At 41.1% G+C, this 24,088-nt stretch overlaps 1 protein-coding gene across 4 annotated transcripts in view; it reads right to left on the minus strand.

Annotated features, from left to right (window-relative positions):
* The window catches only part of TC2N (tandem C2 domains, nuclear), a 70,783-nt gene that overhangs the window by 14,417 nt on the left and 32,278 nt on the right, over positions 1-24,088 (minus strand). For 2 of the 4 annotated variants that reach the window (XM_061613248.1, XM_061613247.1), the window contains exons 2-7: positions 17,392-17,516; positions 11,448-11,675; positions 8,368-8,547; positions 6,468-6,559; positions 4,825-4,900; positions 1,444-1,544 (exon numbers count right to left, since the gene is read on the minus strand). In XM_061613248.1, coding sequence (XP_061469232.1) covers positions 1,444-1,544; positions 4,825-4,900; positions 6,468-6,559; positions 8,368-8,547; positions 11,448-11,675; positions 17,392-17,458 — 744 coding nt within the window. In that variant the 5' untranslated portion in view covers positions 17,459-17,516. The remainder of the gene's footprint in view (positions 1-1,443; positions 1,545-4,824; positions 4,901-6,467; positions 6,560-8,367; positions 8,548-11,447; positions 11,676-17,391; positions 17,517-24,088) is intronic. The other 2 variants (XM_061613250.1, XM_061613249.1) reach the window with 2 other exon arrangements.

The raw sequence follows: 24,088 nt of genomic DNA on the forward strand, positions 1-24,088 counted from the left end.
TCGGCTGTGAGCAGCCCTCCCTCTTTCCCCTCTTGCTCTGAGCCTGAAAGAGGGGGAGGCGTGAGAATGTCCAGGGAGGGCTCAGGCTCCCCGTCGCTAAGCGACCTTATCACTGGCAGTTCCTCTGTTTCGTCTTCGCTCCAAAGGGGGGAAGTTCCTCCCCCTTCCCTCTGCCATCCATCCGAATACTCTTCTCCCAACTCTCCGGGATCCAGCTCCCCGGGATTGGGACCCCAGCTCTGCCTTCCGACAGACAGTGAAAAAGCGGATAGGAGAAAAATCAACTCATTTGAAATGTGGTGTTGGAGGAGAGCTCTGCGGATACCATGGACCACCAAAAAGAAAATAATTGGGTGTCAGAACAAATTAAACCAGAACTATCACTAGAAGCTAAAATGATGAAACTAATCATACTTTGCACACATCATGAGAAGACATGATTCACTAGAAAAGACAATAATGCTGGGAAAAACAGAAGGGAGTAGAAAAAGAGGAAGGCCAAACGAGATGGATTGATTCCATAAAGGAAGCCACAGACATGAATCTACAAGATCTGAACAGGGTGGTTCATGACAGATGCTGTTGGAGGTCGCTGATTCATAGGGTCGCCATAAGTCGTAGTTGACTTGAAGGCACATAACAAGTCAGAGTAGATAGTTGTGAGCTGGAAGGATTAATGCTCTGACTTAAGTATAAGACAGTTTCATTTGTTATATTTTACTACCACCACTAAAACCTAGCTTGATTAATAACGCAATCTATGGATGTCTACCTAGAAGTAAGTCCCACTGACATTACTCCAATTAAGTGTTTATAGGTTTGCAGCCTAAATAATAATTTTGTGGGTTTTTTTTAAATGAAAACAAAATTAGTAGGATGCAATCTACATTGTAAATGTAACATGAAATCATCAGGAAAAAAAGGGAAGAGTGAGATACTAAAAGTAGTATATAATAATATTTTAAATATTAATATACGTAATATTTAGTATGTAATACTAAATGCATTTTCATTTTTTATTTAATATAAAGTAGTGATATGTCTTAGATGCTTTAGCAGGCTTTCCAGTGATATTTTTTTCCTTCTATAAAACTTCATTGGAATCAAATGTGCCACTCTTGAGTCATATCTCGCTGCTGTGTAATAAAAAGTGGGATATGACAAAAGTAGAAGGGAAGCAATATGATAGTAGTCTGCATTCAGTGACAACAGATCTCTCAGTTGCTCCAGTCAGTGAACAAGCCCAATCCAGAGGCATTTATAGACGTCAAGGAGTACCACCTGGGCTTTTGAAGGAAAGAGGCCTCCTTGCTAGGCTCCCTCAGTAGCTAGCTGTCTTTAGACACAGTGGGATGATGGTAAACAAGTTACATTTCTGCCTGACATCACCAGTTTAAGACCAACGGTGGGCTCAGTTCTTGAGGTCTTGTTAAGCTTACTTACTTGCAAGATTGTGATCCAGACCTGTTCCACATGAGGAAGGTAACACACCTTCACATTTAGCCTGCCAAATTCTCGTTCGTCACCTGATAATGTAATGGTATCTGGGGATAAAGCCAACAACTCATTTAGAACTTGTTCTCAAGGGCTGCAAAACATTATTCAATTTGATGAACTAGGATCATTATTATTCTTTTTACAGAGCAGTTTCACTACTTAGCTATTTCCACTTACAATGCATCATGCGCCTGCTTTTCTCAGGATTCACAGTATGATTCACAAGCAAATATAGTATTTAGGCTCAGAGGTGCTACAAATGTTTCTGTCAGTACTTCAACTATTTGTGATTAAACCAAGTAAAATGCATCATGGGAGAATTCTCAAAATTATATTAATAAGCTATAGAGTTGCAACTTTTTCCTCTTTCAGAGCTCTGTAGCACTTAACATCTACATTAGCAGTTTTGCTAAAAGGCACAGGGCCTTTGACAGAAAACAGATGGCAACTGTAATAGGGTAATATATATGCTTTGATCCAGGAGGAGTTTTCATATTTTTCCTTTATCTACAGGGAAATTATCTTTCTGTCTGTCACAAGCACATCCAACTAATGTCACTCCAATATAAGGAATTCTTCTTTGCACTAGTAAAGCACAAGGGGGGAAGGCATAATTTTTCTTCAAGAACATGCAGCAATCTAATGTCTTCTAAGGCTCCTTAGGAAAAGGGCAAACTTAGGACAGATGTATTCCTAAACTGGATAGCTGCATCAAATGGCTGTTGGGCTTTCAAAATAGGAAAGAATGCTGATAATAAAACTAGGATAAGGCAACTCTACTTATCCTTTTCTGATTGTACAGGATGGCACTACTTGGTTACAAAATGAATATTATCAATCTTCACAAGAGTGACTTGGTCTGCTGCATCTTGAAAGCCCATTGTCTTTTCTTAATCACATTGTATTCTAATCAGTTACTTGTTCCCAATATCTGGCTCCTTGCTTACAACAGATCCAGACCCAGATCCAGAGGTCTGGATCTATTGTAAGCAAGGGCCCAGATATTCTTCCCAGTCCTCCACACTAATTTTGACCTGACTGCTCAACTTCCAACCATTTCCTTTATTGTAGTCTTCCATCTGAACTTATTTATTTATTTTATTATTTGATTTATATCACACCCTTCCTTCCAGCAGGAGCCCAGGGTGGCAGTATTAACTTAGTATTGACATCTCTCAGAATCTCAAGAGATTCTTAACAGACTCTACTTAGACAGAAACAAATATTCAGAAAAAGCACATGGTACCATCCATCCTGGTTTGTACCACTTCAGAGTGCAGGTAGGGAATTTCCATATTTGAATGTTTCCATGAAAAAGGCCCCTCTGTATAGAATGTCAGGGAAAAGTTTTGTCAAAAATCCTCCACTCTGACATACTAACTTTCCATTTACAGGGAGTTTAATTCCTGCTCCCTTCATCATTATGCCTTGGTAAGTGCCTGTTCAAAACAGTATATAGTAGCGGTGAGGGTAGCAAAAAAGAGATATTTTGCTGATATTATTAAGTCATCACTCTCCCGCCCAGTGGAGCTTTTTAAAATTGTACGAGGGCTTTTACATTCTGGCCCTCGGGACATTATAGATTCATCTGTAGCCCGCTGTGATGAATTTGCCAGGCATTTTCAAGATAAGATCGCTTGCATTCGTCGGGACTTAGACTCCAATATTATAGCAGTTGTTCCTAATGAAGCATCCAGAGCACGGTCTTGTTCTTTTTGATCCTTCCTTGTCTCTCGAGGCCCAGGCGGCCTCGGTGGCACGGAACGCTTTCTACCATCTTCGATTGGTAGCCCAGCTACGTCCCTATCTGGACAGTGATGACCTCGCCTCAGTTGTTCACGCTCTGGTAACTTCTAGGTTGGACTACTGCAATGCGCTCTACGTTGGGCTGCCCTTGAAGATAGTTCGGAAACTACAGTTAGTCCAGAATGCAGCGGCCAGACTATTGACGCGGACCAGACGGTCCGCTCATATAACACCTGTTCTGGCCCGTCTGCACTGGCTTCCTATTTGTTTCCGGGCTAAATTCAAAGTGCTGGTTTTGACCTATAAAGCCCTACACGGCATGGGACCGCAATACCTGGTGGAACGCCTCTCCCAATATGAAACTACCCGTACACTGCGCTCGACATCTAAGGCCCTCCTCCGAGTGCCATCACATCGAGAAGCTCGGAGGGCAGTGACTAGATCCAGGGCCTTTTCGGTGGTGGCCCCCGAATTGTGGAATAGTCTCCCCGATGAGGTACGCCTGGCGCCGACGCTGCTATCTTTTCGGCGCCAGGTGAAAACCTTTTTATACTCCCAGGCATTTTAAAAATTTTAAATATTCTATTTTAAAAAAATTGTTTTATAGTGTATTTTAAAACAGTATTTCATTACTGGTATATTCTGATGTTGTTTGGTTTTTGTTCTTTGTTTGTTTTGCTTTTTGATTTTCTTATATTTGTTCTATTCATATATTTTCTTGTTTATCCTCTATGTACACCGCCCAGAGAGCCTTTTTGGCTTAGGGCGGTATATAAATTAAATAAAATAAATAAAATAATAAATAAATCTGATGTATCAATTAAAAACAGCAAATATGCAGACATTCCATTTTTACATATTTGAATTGGATTTTATATTCATGGGGAGAAAGCAGCTTGGGATTGAAACCTGACTAAAGTGCACCTACACAGTGGCTCAGTTTGCAAGTCATAGTAAGCCACCGCTCAATGTCTTACCATGAATGAGCAATGTACTAATGCATGCTGCCTTATCACACTAGAAAGCTAAACCAAGAAGGTTCCTTTCTCCAGTTCCTGGCTGGGAAGTACTGACAGTTGTTATGTTGATGTGACAATATGATTCTTTAGAAATTTGTTCTTAAACACAGATTGCAAATGGCACAAAACCATGTGGCACAAGGATCAAACTTTCCATACGCTGGCTCTACAACATCTTTCTTTGGAAGTGCAAGCCTGATGGTGCAGCCCATTCAATATAGGCAGTCAGAGAAGCGCACCCTAGTTATTTCTGAAAGATCTGTAAAAACATGATGTAGGAACTATAAAGGCTCACATATTTGACACACTTGTCCACAGAAAAACTCCAGGGTAGTTCTGGAGTCCCCAAGCCTCTTGCAGAAACAAATAACTGGGTGATTAGCTCTGAGCTTACATTCTTACAGATTCAGACATGGGTGTGCCTTCGCGAATGGCTTCTGTAAGTAGCCTTCAGGACACATGACCTGTATTTGCAGTAATAAAGTGTCTATATTCTTGATGTCATGTTTAAACATCTAGTTTGCTGTCAGATTTGAAAGAAGATGAGCAAACTGTTTATTACCTAAACTCCTATTACTACCTTGCGAATCCTTTCTAGATGAAGTGCTGCTTGGAACGCTGGAGACTGAATCATATCTCTGAAAAAAAAAGTGTGATTAGTCAACAAGAAAAAAAACATGGATACAAGACCACCTATGCAAACTCACGCAGCCTGTCAATATCAAATCAAGAGGAAGCAACTATTCTGGCTCTCCCTCTGCCCCCCCCCCCCAATAGTAAAATGCCACTGCAAAGGAAGAGAAACTGGTATTTGGCCACAACCCAGCCCATATAGTGCTGCTTAAATCCCACTGAAATAAATAGGAATAAAGCAGCAAAACTCTATGTAAGGTTGAAGCATACAACAGTATTATGTACAGTATGCATTTATTTATTTATTAGATTTATATCCCACCCTTTCTCCCAGTTGTTGTTGTTATGCGCCTTCAAGTTGATTACAGCTTATGGCAACATTATGAATCAGTGACCTCCAACAGCATCTGTTATAACCCACCCTGTTCAGATCTTGTAAGTTCAGGTCTGTGGCTTCCTTTATGGAATCAATTCATCTCTTGATTGGCCTTCCTCTTTTTCTACTACCTTCTCTTTTTTCCCAGCATTATTGTCTTTTCCCATGAATCATGTCTTCTCATGATGTGTGCAAAGTATGATAACCTCAGTTTCATCATTTTAGCTTCTAATGATAGCTGTGGTTTGATTTGTTCTAACACCCAATTGTTTGTCTTTATGGCGGTCCATGGTATCTGCAAAGCTCTCCTCCAAGACCACATTTCAAATGAGTTTATTTTTCTCTCTTATCCACTTTTTCACTGTCCAATTTTCACATCCATACATAGGATAGGGAATACCATGGTATGAATGATGCTGACTTTAGGGTTCAGTGATACATCTTTGCATTTGAGGACCTTTTCTAGTTCTCTCATAGCAGGCCTCCCCAGTTCTAGTCTTCTTCCCAATTTCATATTTTGTTGCTGCCATAAATGCTCTGATAACAGTTTGTGGGCACCTCCTGGAACAGAACAAAGTGTGAGGAGGAAATAAACCCAGTGACATTGGGGTGAAGGGAGTTATATACCTTTATCAGTAATTTCATGCATCACAAAACTAGCTATAGATTTGCCTAGCAAGAAAAAGTCCAGAGGCGTTTGGGAACACAAATAAATCAGTAAATACTGGACAGTGCTAACTCAGTCCTGATTTTTCCTCAAGCATATTTTAACTACCTACCTACCACCCAGCAGGTGGCACGACCAATATTTACTCCTTTTAGGTATTTCAGAATTGCTCTTGGGGTACACAGCCATGGGTTTTATGCCTATAAATGTGTCTTTCTAGAGCACATAAGTTCTAAGGGCAATAATGTTCATCCAAAGATACATAATGAAATTAGATGAAAAATGTTCTGTCAATCACTTTTTATATTTTTGTTCATGCAGCCATAAACTTTTTACACACAAAATACATTTGGAACCAGTGAAGCACAATTCCAAAAGAGGATGAAATAATTTCTAGAGTAATTAATCAGTCACACAAAATTCTAGACATTGCTTGGCATTGTAAGCATCATAAGCATTAGGATTAACAATGTAGAAAAAGGAAACACATTTGTTGGTACAATTTTTATATGATATGAAAAGAATTTACCTGCAAAAATCGGTGGGGTGGACTTGTAAGGTCAAACATAGAGTGACTTAGAGAGGATGAGCCTAGCAATGTGCAACTCCTCAAGTCACAAACTGAAGAGAGAAACAGAAAAGAGACCCCTTATTTAAATCTCAGGAATAACAAAGGCAGCTGTACAGCCTGTACACAACTGGGGCAGAGATTGCATGGTTAAAAACAATTAAATACTTTGAGATTAGATTCAAAAGTGAGTGAGAAACTAATGTCACAGCGATCTGCAGGTATATCTCTTCTGTATTTCATTATGTATGGGCATTGATTTGAAGTTGTATGTAGAAGTACATGTGTGTTTATGCTGGTATTATAAAATATTTATAATGAATTCTGTCCTATTTTTAATTCAGTGTATTAAATGTGTACCTTAAACCCTTTTTTTTAGCATCTCTCGTTCAGACAGTTGTGAGTCAATTACAGGTCAAAATATCTCAGATTTATAAGGCACAATCCAGCAGGACTTTCCTGGTGTCAGCCCCATTCAAAAGAATGGAAGCCACACAATGCTTTTTGCACCTCCCACTGGTTTCCCCACTGACTTTTGCCTGCACAGAGGATAACTGTATTGGAGGCACTGACCTGTCTGATTGCTGCAAGGTGCATGGAGACATATAAACCATATACCAGCAGTCCTACTGACTTGGGCACTTACCTTGTCATAACTGACCTCAGAGAGAGGAAAGCACTGAAACCAGCCATGGCCAATTTGAAACACCTGACTCATTAACTCTATTAAAGAGCACTGCTGCCTTGGCCATCCCCTTAGTAGTAGTTAAATTACTGAGGGTTCTTTTTCCTCTCCTTTTCCCTGATCTGTTGGCTGCTTGTTTTGGAATGTATGGAGGCTGTAGTTAGTTGATCTGATGGGTGGTAGGCCATGGGGTGTTTATACCACGGGGAGAGAGCCTAAGCATTTAGAATATTGATGAGACAAAAGTTGCTCACTGCAGTTCAGAGTGAGAGTCTTTTTGGCACAGAGTTGCCCCACCCTGGGATGTGAGGCAGGGAAGGAGGGAATGTTCTGTCTCAGGTGAGATGTGGGGTGGGAGGTGACCTTTATTTGAATTCTAAGGCTGTATGAGTTTTTATCTGGTCAGCAGTCTCCAATGTACAAATTAACTGGCTGGGGTTTTGTATTGAGCGATATGGATGGGTGTGTGATTGTGGGCATTGTAGCTGAATGGTATAATTTTATTCTCATAGGTTTTTATTTCATTATTATGGGTTGTATCCAACATAGCACTAAGTAAATAGTTCCATCAGTGCAAGGACTTCTGCCTGTACAATGGGACTTTCCTTCCTCCTCCCTCCAGAAGCACCCTAAATCTGTTCTAGGGGTTCACCCAACCCTCTGGGGCAAATTTGGGTGGGCATGAGGTGCATATAGGGGGAGAGGAGGGGAATATCATTGCACTAGTGGGACAAGTCAGTTGAATACTGCCCTATGTCTGCAATAAAGTATATCTATTGCAAATAGTTACTGTATCTGCCCAATATTCATGGCTGTCCATATTAAGCATGCACACAATGCTGTCTACCTCCACAGCAATTGAAAAAAACTCTGAGGACCAAGCACCCAGGAGACAGACCTAGGTCATTTTAAGCATTTACACATTCCATGGACAAAACCGTCATGCCTTGTCTTGACAACCACCCTGGTTCTAAAAAAGCCAAGGAACAATGGTACACTCCCAAAGGCAACTGAGTTCATGGTTAAAGAGGGCCTCTGAAGCCAAGTCTTTCAGATCCAAATGCAACACTACCCTCTGGACTATACAAGGTCACATATTGATCATTTATTCCACCTGCAGACAGTGAAGAGAAGTGGGGGAAATAATGCAGCGTTGCAACTTGTTTATTTTTTTACCTGACCCATATAGTTTTCTATTGTCAGAGTTTTCTGGGCGACACCGAGTCAAATCTGGAGAGAGAGGAGGCTGCTGCCGCTGCATATAGAATGGGTTATACACCACATCAACAAGAGGTCTTTGCTGGTATGCACTGGAAAGTTCTGCTTTCCGGTCACCAAATGATGTTATAGCAGACTCTGCAAAGCATTAATCATATTATTAGGCAACTTAGCGCTTCACTTAAGTGTTACATAACGTATGAGCAGGTCAGTCTACAGAGTCCAAAAACAGATGGTTCCTCTTCCTAGGTTGCATGTCTGTGTAAAGGTCAGTAGCTGACTTGGGAAATCTTGTAAAAATATAAAAGGTTTTCCAGGATCCAAATACTTTCACCATGTATTGATACCAAGGAATATTACATTCATAAAAAGATGAAAACAAATATAGAGAAGGGAGGTACGTTACTTTGCATAGTTATTGGCAGAGGAATAAAAATTACATTAAAAATTGGCCTGTGTACCCTACTATTTCAGTTGGAACTGCTACTTGACATTTATTTTGTGTCAGTGGTAAGGTATACTCAGCGTCATGCAGAACACAGAAGTGAGCTGGTTCATGTCCAAGGAAGTATGCAGTCAGAGAGCTGATCTAGATACACTGCTGCCATATGAAAAGCACATACCCCTGCAAGTATGCCATGCATCAGGCATCGCATTAAGGAGTGTTTATTATTACCTACCTCAGCAGAATAACAGAAGTGGTTCTACCAGGCAACAAATTACTGACCTGCCAATTCTGCATAGATATGGGCAAATACACATACGCAGCAAGTGTTTTTTAAATGTTTCCCCAACTACACTGAACACCTAATATTAACATTACTAGGTAAACAGATGCAGTACAATCCCATATACGTCTACTCAGAAGTAAGTCCCACTGAGTTCAGCAGGGCTTACTCTCAGGTGAGTGGGGACAGGACTGAACCCAGGGTACCTAAAGCTTGCCTTGTAACATATACCCTGTCCAAGGTTGAAAAGAGGAGACAGGGCCTGAACAACAGTAATGACTAGATGGCAGTGAGGCTTCATTATCCTAGTATTCCTGCACAACAGAAACATGCAGCTTTCCTCTGAATGGCTGACCACTTTTAGATCTAATGCATGAGTTCTATCGTGTGGTTTCCTCACTTCTGATGATAGTGCCAAAAGGAATGGAAAGGCTCTTGGGTAAAATAATCGAAATAATCACAACGAAATGTGACTGTAATCTGCCTTGGGGCTATAAGCAAGGTACTTAATGTCTGGAATTATTGTCAGTAATGAGAAGAAAAAGTGGCAGAGAGCACAAGAAGACGACTAGAATAGTGAAGAAAATCTTGTGCAGGTTTAATAAAAGAAAGACTTGGGAGACTGGAAAAAAAGGTTAAAAGATTATACCATATTTTTCCAGACACTGCACAATTTATAATGAAAGGTAAAATTTATATTAATACATAGTTGATCTACTATCCATATTTTCTACATTATATAGCTATTTATTACCACTATTTATTACCACTAAAACTACTAAAGCATACTTTTGAAGAATGAAATTCATCAATGTGGTTAGAAAAGTTAGATCTGTTCCAGAAAAGCATTGCAGAAGAGGGGGAGAGATTCCAAGCATTCTGTATGCTTTAAATTAGCAGGCACAGAATATATTTTTGATAGCCTTAATTCTGCAGGATCTCACTTTTTACTTTAAGACTTTTAGCTTTAAACATGTAAGGGCTAACTTTTCCAGTGCACAAAATATTTGGGTTGTTTTCCAGATCTCAAGACCAGCAATGCATTGAATAGTAAACCTCCTGGCTTGCAAAACACTCCCTGGCCTGAGATTCCTTGAGGTGCATAAATTTCACAATAAGATATTGTTTCCTTACTCAAAGTACTGGGGGAGGAGGGAGGAGCTTCACACACACACACACACACACACACACACACACAAGAACACATTGTCAGGGGAATCGTATCTGCATGAAACAAGACCTTGGTTGTACCATCCAACCCAGACTGAAATGGAAATGTACTGCTTCAAGTTGATCCCGACTTATGGCTACCCTATGAATAGAGTATTTATGGTAAACGGTATTCAGAGGGGGTTTACCACTGCCTCCCTCTGAGGCTAGTCCTGCCCAGCTGACTAGGGCCTGCTCAGCTTGCCACAGCTGCACAAGCCAGTCCCTTCCTTGTCCACAACTGCCAGCTGGGGGGCAACTGGGCTCCTTGGGACTATGCAGCTTGCCCACGGCTGCACAAGTGGCAGGGCATGTAACCCCTGAGCCGCTCACTGTGGGGCTGATCTTTAGCTGGCCCTTTACACCCAGGAGACACGAGTGGGGATTTGAACTCACAGACTCTGGACTCCCAGCCAGGCTCTCCTTCCCACTGTGCTAGGCTGTAGAAATAAAAACAGGTGGAAGACAAACTACAGTCTGAAGAACACAGGCCTAATTATCTGAAGAGGTTGTAAGGAATAACCACCCTAACTAACTTCAAACCTCTGCTTGGCTCGTGTGTTCAGCTGGGTGAATCAGAAGCCAAAGAGACTGAAAACATTCTTAGCAGAAGTCAGGAGCTTTCTTTCTGGTGCAAATGGTGACACAAACAGCAGGAGGGTAGTTGTCTTTAGTCTCATTAATTTATTTATTATTTGATTTATATCCCACCCTCTCAGCAGGAGCCCAGTCTTAAGAGCTGCATGTTGTGCAGAATTCCCCAAAGGCACACAGTGGCCTGAAACACTGAGCAAGAGTTTGTCTTCCACTAAGTCCTACTCAGAGTAGACCCACTGAAATTAGTGAATCTAAGTTAGTCATATTTACTAACTTAAATGTATCTACTCGGAGTAGAACTAACACTGAATACCACTCTAGGTCTTAAGCAAGTTAGAATTCATTGCAGAGGAAGGCAGGGGTCACCAGCTCAACTCAACTGACTGCTTCGGAAACAACATAGGATATTCCCCACTTGCATACACAAGCTTTTAGAAAGGCATCTAAGGCCAGCCCACCAAAAGCCTGCTTTTAAGTTCATTCTGTTTTCTTCCTGCACTTTACCTTGAATTCCTCCAAGGTGTGGATTACCAAGATTCCTGGGCTGAATGTAGGCAAGCTTGAACTGAGGGACCACAAAGGGTACATCCTTGCCACCTGGTGGGAGCTTGGAAAGAAGATAATCTTCTGAACAGCCAACCTGACGTTTCACCGACACAGAAGACAAGGGAGGCTTCTCCACAACATTTGATCTATATTTGGCTGTAACTTCAGACTCCTTCTCCAGAGAACCTGTTATTTAACATAAAAAGCATGACAAGCACATTCAGCCTTGAATGAACAGTCTGAAGTGATCTTTTGTGTTTTGAACAGGATCAGAGATGAATAGGGTTTTCCATCCTGTTGACAGCATCCGGAGAGAGGGCTAAGTATATCAATCTCGGGAGCATTTGCAGTGATTCTAAAGTTTTGTAACCCAATCTTTTTCACAGTTACACAGCTCATTCAGAGAGGGTTTCAGAAGGTGATTATTGAAAGATAAGCTGCCAATTAACTCAAAACTACAAATGCAAAATTTAAATTGCAACCTTCACAGTATGTAGGATACTTAGCAAAAGCATGAAAAAATAACTCTAATATCCTGGATTAAGTAATCCCATATCTATTCCAGTCTCTCGCCTCCCCCTCCCTCCCACATGCACACAAATATAAAAAATGTGCTCTGCTACAGAATGGGAGAGAGAGGGGGGGGAGCTCTTAAGCTTCTGCAGTTATGACAAGGTAATTAGCCAACAAAACACAAGTTACATGCAACCACCAGATTCAAAGATACAAATAATGGACAAAATCCACCACAGTGTGAATGGAAGACAAGTATGCACAGTGAACATTTTCCTCCCTGCTTCTCCTCCCCGAAGTCCCCAGTACCACCTAAAGGCAATTTTCCTCCTCCTACTGTGGTATTGTACAAATTATCCCACAAAATTGGTAAATTCCCCCCTACACAGCATTTTGGAGAATTTGAGGGGCTGCAGGTGGGAGAAAGAAGGAGGAAATATTTATTGCATGAGTTTGTCTTCCATTCGCTCAACAACAGATATCATTCCAATCTTATATGCATTGGTATTAGGGCTGCCACCGGATGAAAATAGTCTTAGATCAATCAACAGCACAATACAATGCCTACCATCTGCAGTTTTCATATTAAAAATATAAAGCAGTATTAAAAGCACTTGTTACATCAGCACAAGGACTTTTGACTCTGCAACGGAACTTCCCCTCCCTCTCCACTCCCCATGTGGCCCCTAAAACTATTCTGGACCAGATCTGGGGAGGCATAAGGTGCTCACAGGGAGAGGAGAGCAGGGGAAGTTCTGTTGCGCAAACAGAAATCCTTGGCTGAAAGGAATGAGGATTGTTGTTTTAAATGTGTTTAAGTCAAGGATGCCTTTTTTAGTCAAATTGAACAGATTTAAGGGCTGCACCTCCCTTTAGCATGCACACCTTAACGTAGTGAGGGGGTTTGAGAGTGTTGAAGAAGCTAAGAGCAATGCCGTCAGGAGTCTAGACCAAGAGGCTTGACTCCTAGCAGGGGCACCCAAGGCAGAATGGTCAAAGCTGAGACACCAGACTAAGATGCATCCAAACTCAGAGGAAGGCAATGGTAAACTATCTGAAGGAGCGCCTCCAGCATCGTCAGGGATGCCGCTCAACAAGATCAGCCTCAGAAGACCTTCTCTCGATCCCACCAGTTAAAACAGCTAGACTGGTGAGGACTAGAGAGAGGGCTTTTTCAATAGTGGCCCCCACCCTGTGGAACTCTCTCCCAAATGATCGCCATGCCCCTTCTATGATGAGCTTCCGCCGCTCTTCAGGCAGGCTTTTGGGGTGGGTTAGGTTTTTATTGTTATGGTTTTAAATGTTGACATTTTAATGTATTGTTTTTATCTTGTACGTCGCCCAGAGTGGCTGGACATCCAGCCAGATGGGCGACTAATAAATTTAATATTATTATTATTATTATTATTATTATAAACTACCTCTGAATACCTCTTACCACGAAAGCCCTATGAACAGAGTATCCAAAATGCAACACGAGATAGTGCTGGAAGAGATCCCCAGGTCAGAAGGCACTCACCAAGCTACTGGGGAAGAACAAAGGACAAGTACGAGTAGCGCTGTGACTAATGATGCAGCTGGGTCAAAGCCAAAAGGAAGCCCAGAGGCTGATGCGCACAGATGCGAAAGGGGAGTCTGGAGTTGTACGACGCACACAATAGGAACATGGAATGTGAGAAGCACGAACCAGGGAAAGTTAGAAATTGTCAAGCAGGAAATGGAATACTTGGCGTGAGTGAATTAAAATAGACAGGAATGGGACATTTTCAACTACAAAATATTTTATGCAGGAAACGAGAAATTAAGAAGAGAAGGGGTTGCTTTAATAGCGAGAAATGATGTAGCAAAAGCAATTAAGAGCTGCAATGCAAGATCTGAGCGAGTGATATCAATAAGATTAAATGGAAACTTATTAACATAACCATCATCCAAGTCTATGCTCCAATGGCAAATGCAGAAGAAGAGGAATTGGCGAGATTTTATGCAGAAGTACAGGAGGAAATTGATCACACACCAAAACAAGATGCACTGATAATCATGGGGGACTGGAATGCAAAAGGATGAAACAGAGAAGCACTAGTAATTGTGGGGAAATGGGGCTTAGGAGACAGAAATGAAGCAGGAGAAAGACTTACTAAATTCTGTGAAGCCAATTTGTTCTTTTGCGAACACATTTTTTGAACAACCAAAAAGAAGACTGTACACATGGACATCACCAAATGGTCAGTATAGGAATCAAATTGATTATATAATTGGTAGCAATAGATGGAGAACTTCCATACTTTCTGCGAAAACAAGACCAGGAGCAGACCGCGGTACAGATCATGAACTGGTCATATCGAAAATCAGAGTAAAGCTAAAGAAGAACAACAAAGCAACCATAATGCCAAAATACAATTTAACTAACATCCCAGAAGAATATAAAGATCAAATAAGGAACAGGTTTGAGGCTTTCAACGTAGTTGACAGAGAACCAGAAGAACTATGGAGTGAAGTCAGGGACATTATCAGGGAAGAATGCAAAAAGACAATACCTCTAGTTAAAAAGAGAGAAAGACCTCAATGGATGACTGAAGAAACTGTTAAAATGGTTAAAGAGAGAAGGAAAGCAAAAGCAAAAGAAGATAGAAACACGGTCAAAATTGTAAATGGAACAATACAGCGACTAGTACTTAGGGACAAAGAGAATTACAATAGCTATTGTATAGAAATAGGACAACAAAAAGGGAAGAACAAGAGCCCTATTCCAAAAGATTACAGAAATGAAAGGGAAATTTAAACCAAGAGCAGGGATGTTGAATAATCAACAGGGGAACACACCCACTAACTGAGATGAAATAAAAGGAAGATGGAAGCAATACACTAAAGAACATGCCCGGATGACAGATTCATTCATGGAGGAACCGTATGATGAAGAACCAGAAATTTTAGAATGCGAGGTGAACGCTGCTCTTAAAATACTTGGAAGAAACAAATTACCAGGAACTGATGGCATACCAATAGAGTTCCTACAAGCTACTGAGAGTGAATCTGTCTAGATTTTGACAAAAATTTGTCAAGAAATATGGAAAACTAAACAATGGCCCACAGACTGGAAGTGTTGAATATATATCCCAATTCCAAAGAAAGGGGATCCCAGGGAATGCAGTAATTTTCAAACTATTGCCTTAATATCCCATGCAAGTAAAGTAATGCTCAAGATTCTACAACAAAGGCTCTTACCATATATGGAGTAAGAAATGCCAGATGTCCAAGCTGGATTGATAAAGGGAAGAGGCACCAGAGATCATATCGCAAACATACGTTTGATAATGGAACGGAGCAAGGAATTTCAGAAGAAAATCACCCTGTGCTTTATAGATTGGAGCAAAGCCTTTGACTGTGTAGATCATGAAAAACTATGGAATGCTTTAAAAGAAATGGGGGTACCACAGCATCTGATTGTCCTGATGCACAATCTATACCAGCCTTTCCCAACTAGTGGGCCACCAGGTGTTGTTGGACCACAACTCCCATCAGCGTCAGCCAGCATTGCCAATGGTCAGGAAAGATGGGAATTGTGGTCCAACAACATCTGGTGGCCCACTAGTTGGGAAAGGCTGACCTATACTCTGGAAAAGAGGCTACTGTAAGGACAGAATATGGAGAAACCGACTGGTTCCCAATTGGGAAGGGTGTGAGACAGGGGTGTATTTTATCACCCTGTTTGATTAATCTATATGCAGAATATATTATACGGCAAGCGGGATTGGATCAAGATGAAGGAGGTGTGAAAACTGAAGGGAGAAATATCAATAATTTAAGATATGCAGATGATACCATACTACTAGCAGAAACCAGTAATGATTTGAAACAAATGCTGATGAAAGATAAAAGGAAAGCACAAAAGCAGGACTGCAGCTGAACATCAAAAAGACTAAAGTAATGACAACAGAAGATTTATGTAACTTTAAAGTTGACAATGAAGACACTGAACTTGTCAAGATTATCAATACCTGGGCACAGTCATTAACCAAAATGGAGACAATAGTCAAGAAATCAGAAGATGGCTAGGACTGGGGAGGGCAGTTATGAGAGAACTAGAAAAGGTCCTCGAATGCAAAGATGTATCACTGAACATCACTGAACACTAAAGTCCGGATCATTCAGATCATGGTATTCCTGATTTCTATGTATGGATGTGAAAGTTGGACAGTGAAAAAGGTGGATAAGAGAAGAATAAATTCATTTGAAATGTGGTGTTGGAGAAGAGCTTTGCGCATACCATGGACTGCGAAAAAGACAAATAATTGGTGTTAGAATAAATTAAACCAGAACTGTCACTAGAAACTAAAATGATGAAACTGTGGTTATCATACTTTGGACACATAATGAGAACACATGATTCCCTAGAAAAGACAATAATGCTAGGAAAAACAGAAGGGAGTAGAAAAAGAGGAAGGCCAAACAAGAGATGGATTGGTTCCATAAAGGAAGCCACAGACCTGAACTTACAAGGTCTGAACAGGGTGGTTCACAACAGATGCTGTTGGAGAGCACTGATTCATAGGGTCGCCATAAGTCATAGTTCCCCTCTATTCAGCACTGGTTAGGCCTCATCTTGAGTACTGCGTCCAGTTCTGGTCTCCGCACTTCAAGAAGGATGCAGACAAAGTGGAACTGATTCAGAGGAGGGCAACAAGGATGATCAGGGGACTGGAAACAAAGCCCTATGAGGAGAGACTGAAAGAACTGGGCATGTTTAGCCTGGAGAAGACTGAGGGGAGATATGACAGCACTCTTCAAGTATATGAAAGGTTGTTACATAGAGGAGGGCCAGGATCTCTTCTCTTCCCAGAGTGCAGGACATGGAATAATGGGCTCAAGTTGCAGGAAGCCTTTTCAACTGGACATCATGAAAAACTTCCTAACTGTTAGAGCCATACGACAATGGAACCAATTACCTAGAGAGGTAGCGGGCTCTCCGACACAGGAGGCATTCAAGAGGCAGCTGGGCAGCCATCTGTCAGGAATGCTTTGATTTGGATTCCTGCATTGAGCAGGGGGTTGGACCTGATGGCCTTATAGGCCCCTTCCAACTCTACTGTTCAATGATTCTATGATTTTAAGTCGTAATCTACTTGAAGGCACATAACTACAACAAGGGCTGCAGACCTAAATTTTATTCATAGTTGGTTTTCAACTTTGTAAGATCGGATATTGTGACTTCACAATTGGATATTTACACATTTCACCCCAACTAACATCATTAAAACATGGCAAAAATTTAAAAGGCTAGTGCTCTAGAAAAAACACAGTTTTTTTAGTGATCAAAATGATTGCATAGACTTTTAGTTCCATAAAGAAAGCTACCAATATACGCATGCCAGAATTAACATGCTGAACTTACCATCGTGCTTTTCTTTCTGAACATAGAAACATGTACTGCAACAGTTCTTGATGAATTCTGCGGCCATTACTGCTTCTAACACAAGCTGGAGAAGTACAACCAAGAAACCAAAGTAGAAATCAGCCCTGAAAATTAACCATCACTTCAAATGAGAACACAGGAATTTAAGTGAAATATTTTTCTTTAATTTTCATAGCATTTATTACCCAGTTTCTGCACTGTTCAGTGTAATTCTTATAAGTGGATTGTCCTGAAATAAAACTCAAGTGGTGGTTGCTTCATTGCGGGTAATGTGGATTAGGCTCACTCTGGTCATATTTGTTAAATTAATTAATATATTTATATCTCTCCTCATCCTATGGTGAAGGCAGCTTACAATGATAACTTAAAAATGCTATTAGAATCATAGAATAGTAGAGCATTGAGCAGGGGGTTGGACTTGATTGCCTTATAGGCCCCTTCCAACTCTACTATTCTATGATTCTATGATCACTTTTAAAAAATGTGTTTTCTAATCCTGCTGCAGTTTACCTCCAAACATGGCAATTAATTATGCTGAAACAGGGTGTGGCTTTATTCAAAGGTATACAGGGACATGTATCTCTTTTTGGATCCTGTGAGTCTGGCCGCTTGTTGATAAAGGTAATAGATTTAACCTGGGATTTATGATTGTGTAAATGTACTAATTACTGTTGTCATTCTGGTGTGGGGAGATTGAGTGCAAAATAATAATACTGTGGTGATTGTAAAATGTACTCTTAACACAAAGGATGGTGACCAAAGCCATTTTATTTAGAACAAACTGGAACACACTTAACCTGTTTGATGGAAGACAAACATTTTACTTGTCTAGTAAGAAAGTAGTCTGCATTGCCATGCTGGCTATGGAGTGGAGAGGCTCTCCTTCCTACGAAGCCAGCATGGCAATGTAGGCTAGTAAAAACATTTAAACGCTAGTCATTTTTGTGGGTTTATTTACAAGGCTGAATTACTGTCTAAAACTGCCTTGAACTAGCATCACTAAAGATACTGTAGCCATGCAATTTCCTCTTACCTCTTCTAATAGCCTGCTTTCATCTATAAAATGTCCTCAGAATCCAGAGAATTCAACGTTCTTAGAATCTTGTGCTTTACTGTAAGCAGGGGACCTGTTTTATGTTAATCTGGGGCATCCACTCACATATATAAATGTGCAAGATGCACTACATCTGTTTAATTTGCTCAGAATGGTGCTATATATGGATGGGGTTGCACTCCCCCTGATGGAGCAGGTTTGTAGTTCGGGGGTTCTCCTAGAACCATCTCTGTCAATCGAGGCTCAGGTAGCCTCGGTGGCATGGAGTGCCTTCTATCAACTTCGGTTGGTGGCCCAGCCACGCCCCTATCTGGACAGGAATAGCCTGGTTTCAGTTGTCCACGCTCTGGTAACCTCCAAATTAGATTACTGCAATGTGCTCTACATAGGGCTACCTTTGAAGACAGTTTGGAAACTGCAGCTTGTGCAGAATGCAGCGGCCAGATTGGTAACAGGGACCAGACGGTTCGAACATATAATACTGATTCTGGCCCACTTGCATTGGCTGCCTATATGTTTCTGAGCCCGATTCAAGGTGCTGGTTTTAACCTATAAAGCTTTACACAGCTTGGGACCACAATACCTGATGAAAGGGCTCTTCCGACACGAACCCACCTGTACGCTATGCTCAACAGCAAAGATCCTCCTCTGGGTGCCTACTCCAAGGGAAGCCAGGAGGCTGGCAACAAGGGAGAGGCCCTTTAAATGGTGGCACCCAAATTATGGAATGATCTTCCCGATGAAGTTCGTCTGGCGGCAACATTGTTATCTTTTCGGCACCAGATCAAGACTTTCCTTTTCTCCCAGGCATTCTAACAGCATGTGCTGAACTTTGACCTCAGGTCTTTTACCTGGTTTATCTGTGCTTTATTGTTTTAAGCTTTGTATGGTTTTAAAAATTGTATATTTGTTTTTAATGTTCAATGTTTTTAATTTTTGTAAACCGCCCAGAGAGCTTTGGCTATAGAGCGGTATATAAATGTAATAAATAAATATTAAGGACCACAGTAGGAAAACATTAAGAATACTTTATGACAACAACTGGAGTCTTACTTAAAACGTACTGTCTAAAATATTTCCCTTATAACAGATGGAGTAGAACAAATCACTGCCTGTCCAAAATCCTAGTAGTTATTTCCCAAAAGGAGAAGTGTCTAGAGTAGGGGCAGCAAAGTCCTCCAGCCAAACAGTGTTTACAAAAATGCATATATGAGGGAAATTGTGCATAAACATATATTAGTGAAAAATAACATACAAACATAAGAACATAAGAAGAGCCTGCTGGATCAGGCCAGTGGCCCATCTAGTCCAGCATCCTGTTCTCACAGTGGCCAACCAGGTGCCTGGGGGAAGCCCGCAAGCAGGACCCGAGTGCAAGAAAACTCTCCCCTCCTGAGGCTTCTGGCAACTGGTTTTCAGAAGCATGCTGCCTCTGACTAGGGTGGCAGAGCACAGCCATCATGGCTAGTAGCCATTGATAGCCCTGTCCTCCATGAATTTGTCTAATCTTCTTTTAAAGCCATCCAAGCTGGTGGTCATTACTGTATCTTGTGGGAGCAAATTCCATAGTTTAACTATGCATTGAGTAAAGAAGTATTTCCTTTTGTCTGTCCTGAATCTTCCAACATTCAGCTTCTTTGAATGTCCACGAGTTCTAGTATTATGAGAGAGGGAGAAAAACTTTTCTCTATCTACTTTCTCAGTGCCATGCATAATTTTAAACACTTCTATCATGTCTCCTCTGCAGGGCCGGCTCCAGGCATGCAGGGGCCCTTGGGCATCAGTTTGTCTTGGCCCCCCGGTGGGTGGGTGTGCGTGCGTGCGTGCGTGCACGTACGCACGCACACATGGCCCCCTGCACGCACACATGGCCCCCTGCACGCCCCCCCACCTATCTAGCCTTTACCATTGCCCTTAATGAAGATGGTGGCCGCAGTTTCCCTAAGGGGAATGAAGCCTCCGCCACCATCTTTATTGATGGCACACGTGCATGCTACTCGCGCACATCTCTGCCATCAACTAAGATGGCGGCAGCGGCTTCAGTACCTTAGGGAAGCTGCGGCCGCCATCTTCATTAAGGGCAATGCTAAAAAGCCAGTTGACAGGTAAGTGGGGTGTGTGGGGGAGGCGCGGATCGCGGAAGGGGAGCCAAGGGCCCTGTAGCTCCGGGGCCCTCGGGCCACTGCCCAACCTGGCTGCCCTTTAGAACCGGCCCTGCTCCTCTGACATGCCTTTTCTCTAAACTAAAAAGCCCCAAATGCTGCAACCTTTCCTCGTAAGGGAGTCACTCCATCCCCTTGATCATTCTGGTTGCCCTCTTCTGAACCTTTTCCAACTCTATAATATCCTTTTTGAGATGAGGTGACCAGAACTGTACACAGTATTCCAAATGCGGCCACACCATAGATTTATACAACGGCATTATGATATCGGCTGTTTTATTTTCAATACCTTTCCTAATTATCGCTAGCATGGAATTTGCCTTTTTCACAGCTGCCGCACACTGGGTCGACATTTTCATCGTGCTGTCCACTACAACCCCGAGGTCTCTCTCCTGGTCGGTCAACGCCAGTTCAGACCCCATGAGCGTATATGTGAAATTCAGATTTTTTGCTCCAATATGCATAATTTGACACTTGTTAATATTGAATTGCATTTGCCATTTTTCCGCCCATTCACTCAGTTTGGAGAGGTCTTTTTGGAGCTCTTCGCAATCCCTTTTTGTTTTAACAACCCTGAACAATTTAGTATCGTCAGCCAACTTGGCCACTTCACTGCTCACTCCTAATTCTAGGTCATTAATGAACAAGTTGAAAAGTACAGGTCCCAATACCGATCCTTGAGGGACTCCACTTTCTACAGCCCTCCATTGGGAGAACTGTCCATTTATTCCTACTCTCTGCTTTTTGCTTCTTAACCAATTCCTTATCCACAAGAGGACCTCTCCTCTTATTCCATGACTGCTAAGCTTCTTCAGAAGTCTTCGGTGAGGTACCTTGTCAAAAGCTCTTTGAAAGTCTAAGTACACTATGTCCACTGGATCACCTTCATTATATTATGGAAAATTGCTTGCAAAAGTATGTACATTAGTCAAAACTGCATATAAAATGTGTTCATTAGGAGGAATGCACACTAAAATGCTGATGAATTTTCATGAGGATCTTTTTTAAAAAAAAATTTGCAAGCTCTACAGAAATGTGGAGAACTGAATTTAAGAATGAAAAACTGAGGGAACTGAAATAGATCCTTCCATTCCCAATCAGTAGGCAGTAAGACAGGTATACCACATATTTTCTGCAGACACTCCATTTCTCTTTTTGGCCCTCAATCTAGTACTGCCCACTATATTTAATTATTAGCAGTTGTTGCCATATATAACTCACTGCTAAAAAGCCACAGGCAGAACTTAGAGTTCTGCAGAATACCAGACTGTTCTGTTCTCAGCTAGATTACATATATTACTACAAATGTGAAATAATACTTCATTTCTGGCCCTGAATTCCATGTTACCCCATCAACCTGCTTTCTTCAGTAAGGCTGTGTGGATGTATGTACTGCAAACATCATCATCTAAAGCAGAGCTATGGAATATGAACATGCTTCGGGGTTTTGTTTTGATTTTGTTTTCTAATGAACCATCATTTTATTTTATTTATTTATTTATTATTTGATTTATATTCTACCCTTCCTCCCAGTAGGAGCCCATTTCTCCGCATAAATCTGTTCTTGTACACTGTAGTCAAAGGGCCTCTTCCAAAGTAATGTTTTTTGTTCCTGTGACTTTACTTTTGAACAGGATCCTTATGCTAACAGCAAATCGCATCTTGTGACCACTCAGCCATTCTATTCATGACATGTTATCATGCCAGGATCATAACACATCTTTCAAATCTTGCACACTGCTCAGGTGAGCTGGTTCTAAGCAATAAAGCACAAATCTTCCTTAGATTTACCAGTTATATTTATATGTACTCTCTGTAGATAAGCATTCAAGTGTTTAGAATACAAACAAATGGACTGATGATATGGACCATTATACTGATTATATTAATTTGCTCTTTTCCAACTCTGTATGCATACCTTTGGAGTATAGTTATCAAAGCTGGGACCATCTGCAGAAGATTCTGCCAATTATGGCATTTTTACAGATCAAACATGTTCGCATGTAATGCCAAGCCACAGTTAAAAACAAACCAAGATTCATAAGCCAACAAACAAACCATGTCTTATGATCATGACTGTCAGCTGCAAACAATCCATAATTAATCACTGGGCAGTGTTCACTCAACACTGGGTCAATAAACTATAGTTTAATAAATCATGGTTTAGCAGGATGTGTGAATTCATCCAACATATGTAATAATTCCTTTAGTTACTAACCTGATTAAAGCAATTTGGGCCCTATCCAATTGGACACATACTGCCCCATGGCTCAACAGGCGCGTATGCATAAAGAGGTTGCTTTCCCAGTTTTATTTTAAAAATCATGTAGCTATTCTGATTACCACCCTAGTGGGGCTTTTCTCTTGTTCATATTGTACAGAGCTTGTAACAACTGCTACTATAGCTTTAAAACAGCAGTGCTGTATAACATATTCAGTAGTATAAGAACATTTCTGCCGCCCAAATTTAACCTTAGCCCAAAACTATGAGAGCTACAATTTATTTTTGTTCCCTCGTTCTTCTTTTAAAAAATGAAAGCTAGGATTATCTACTCAGAGGGGGATAAAAGGCAAATCAGCATCTACTGGAAGTTATTCCCCATGTTTCAGAAGCCTGATTTGCTTCAAATGGAACATGTGTGGGGAACTTTTGGCCCTCCAGATGTTGCTGAACTACAACTACCATCAGTCCCTGGTCATTGGCTATGCCTGCTGGGGCTGATGGGAGTTGTAATTCAGCAATATCTGGAAGGCCAATGGTTCCTCACACCTGAACTAGAAGTTGGGCATTAAGTGTCCCCAGTCCCATGCTGTGGAATACTCTTCCAGCACAGATTTGGCAGCTATCCTTGCTGCTAGTTTTCAGATATTTCTTGAAGACCATTTGATGCTGACAGGCCTATTTAGTTGTTTAAACTTACTCAAGATAAGCCAGTCATTTTTATGGTTATTTTGAATTGTTTGTAAATATCTTGTGGTTTATTGACTTGAATATATAGTTGTACATATCAATGATATTTTATGTGAGTGCCAGTCATTAATATTTTAATAAAATAAATAAGATCCCTGGGTGATTTGCAGAAGATTGGCAAGTGTTTCCAATAAAAGAAGCAATTAACAAAATGACATTTTCCAACTAAATAAGGGTAAATTTCCGTGTGTGTGTGTGTATTTTGTTGTTTTTTACAGAGAAGAAACAAGGAACAATACATAACAAAAAGAAAACTCCCCCTTCTCTGTACCTCCCTACCCCATTGATTGTACATCTACTTTATTTTCACAGAATGCTGAAAACACACACACAAAGGAATACACCACAAGGCATCAGATTTTCTATCTAAGGACCCCCTCCAAAGTTGCATGTGGGTGGGTTGTTACTGTTGTTATGTGCCTTCAAGTCGACTACGACTTATGGCGACCCTATGAATCAGTGACCTCCAAAAGCATCTGTCATGAACCA

Source organism: Rhineura floridana, chromosome 2 (genome assembly GCF_030035675.1).
Source record: "Rhineura floridana isolate rRhiFlo1 chromosome 2, rRhiFlo1.hap2, whole genome shotgun sequence".
In the NCBI taxonomy this organism is placed as follows: domain Eukaryota; kingdom Metazoa; phylum Chordata; class Lepidosauria; order Squamata; family Rhineuridae; genus Rhineura; species Rhineura floridana.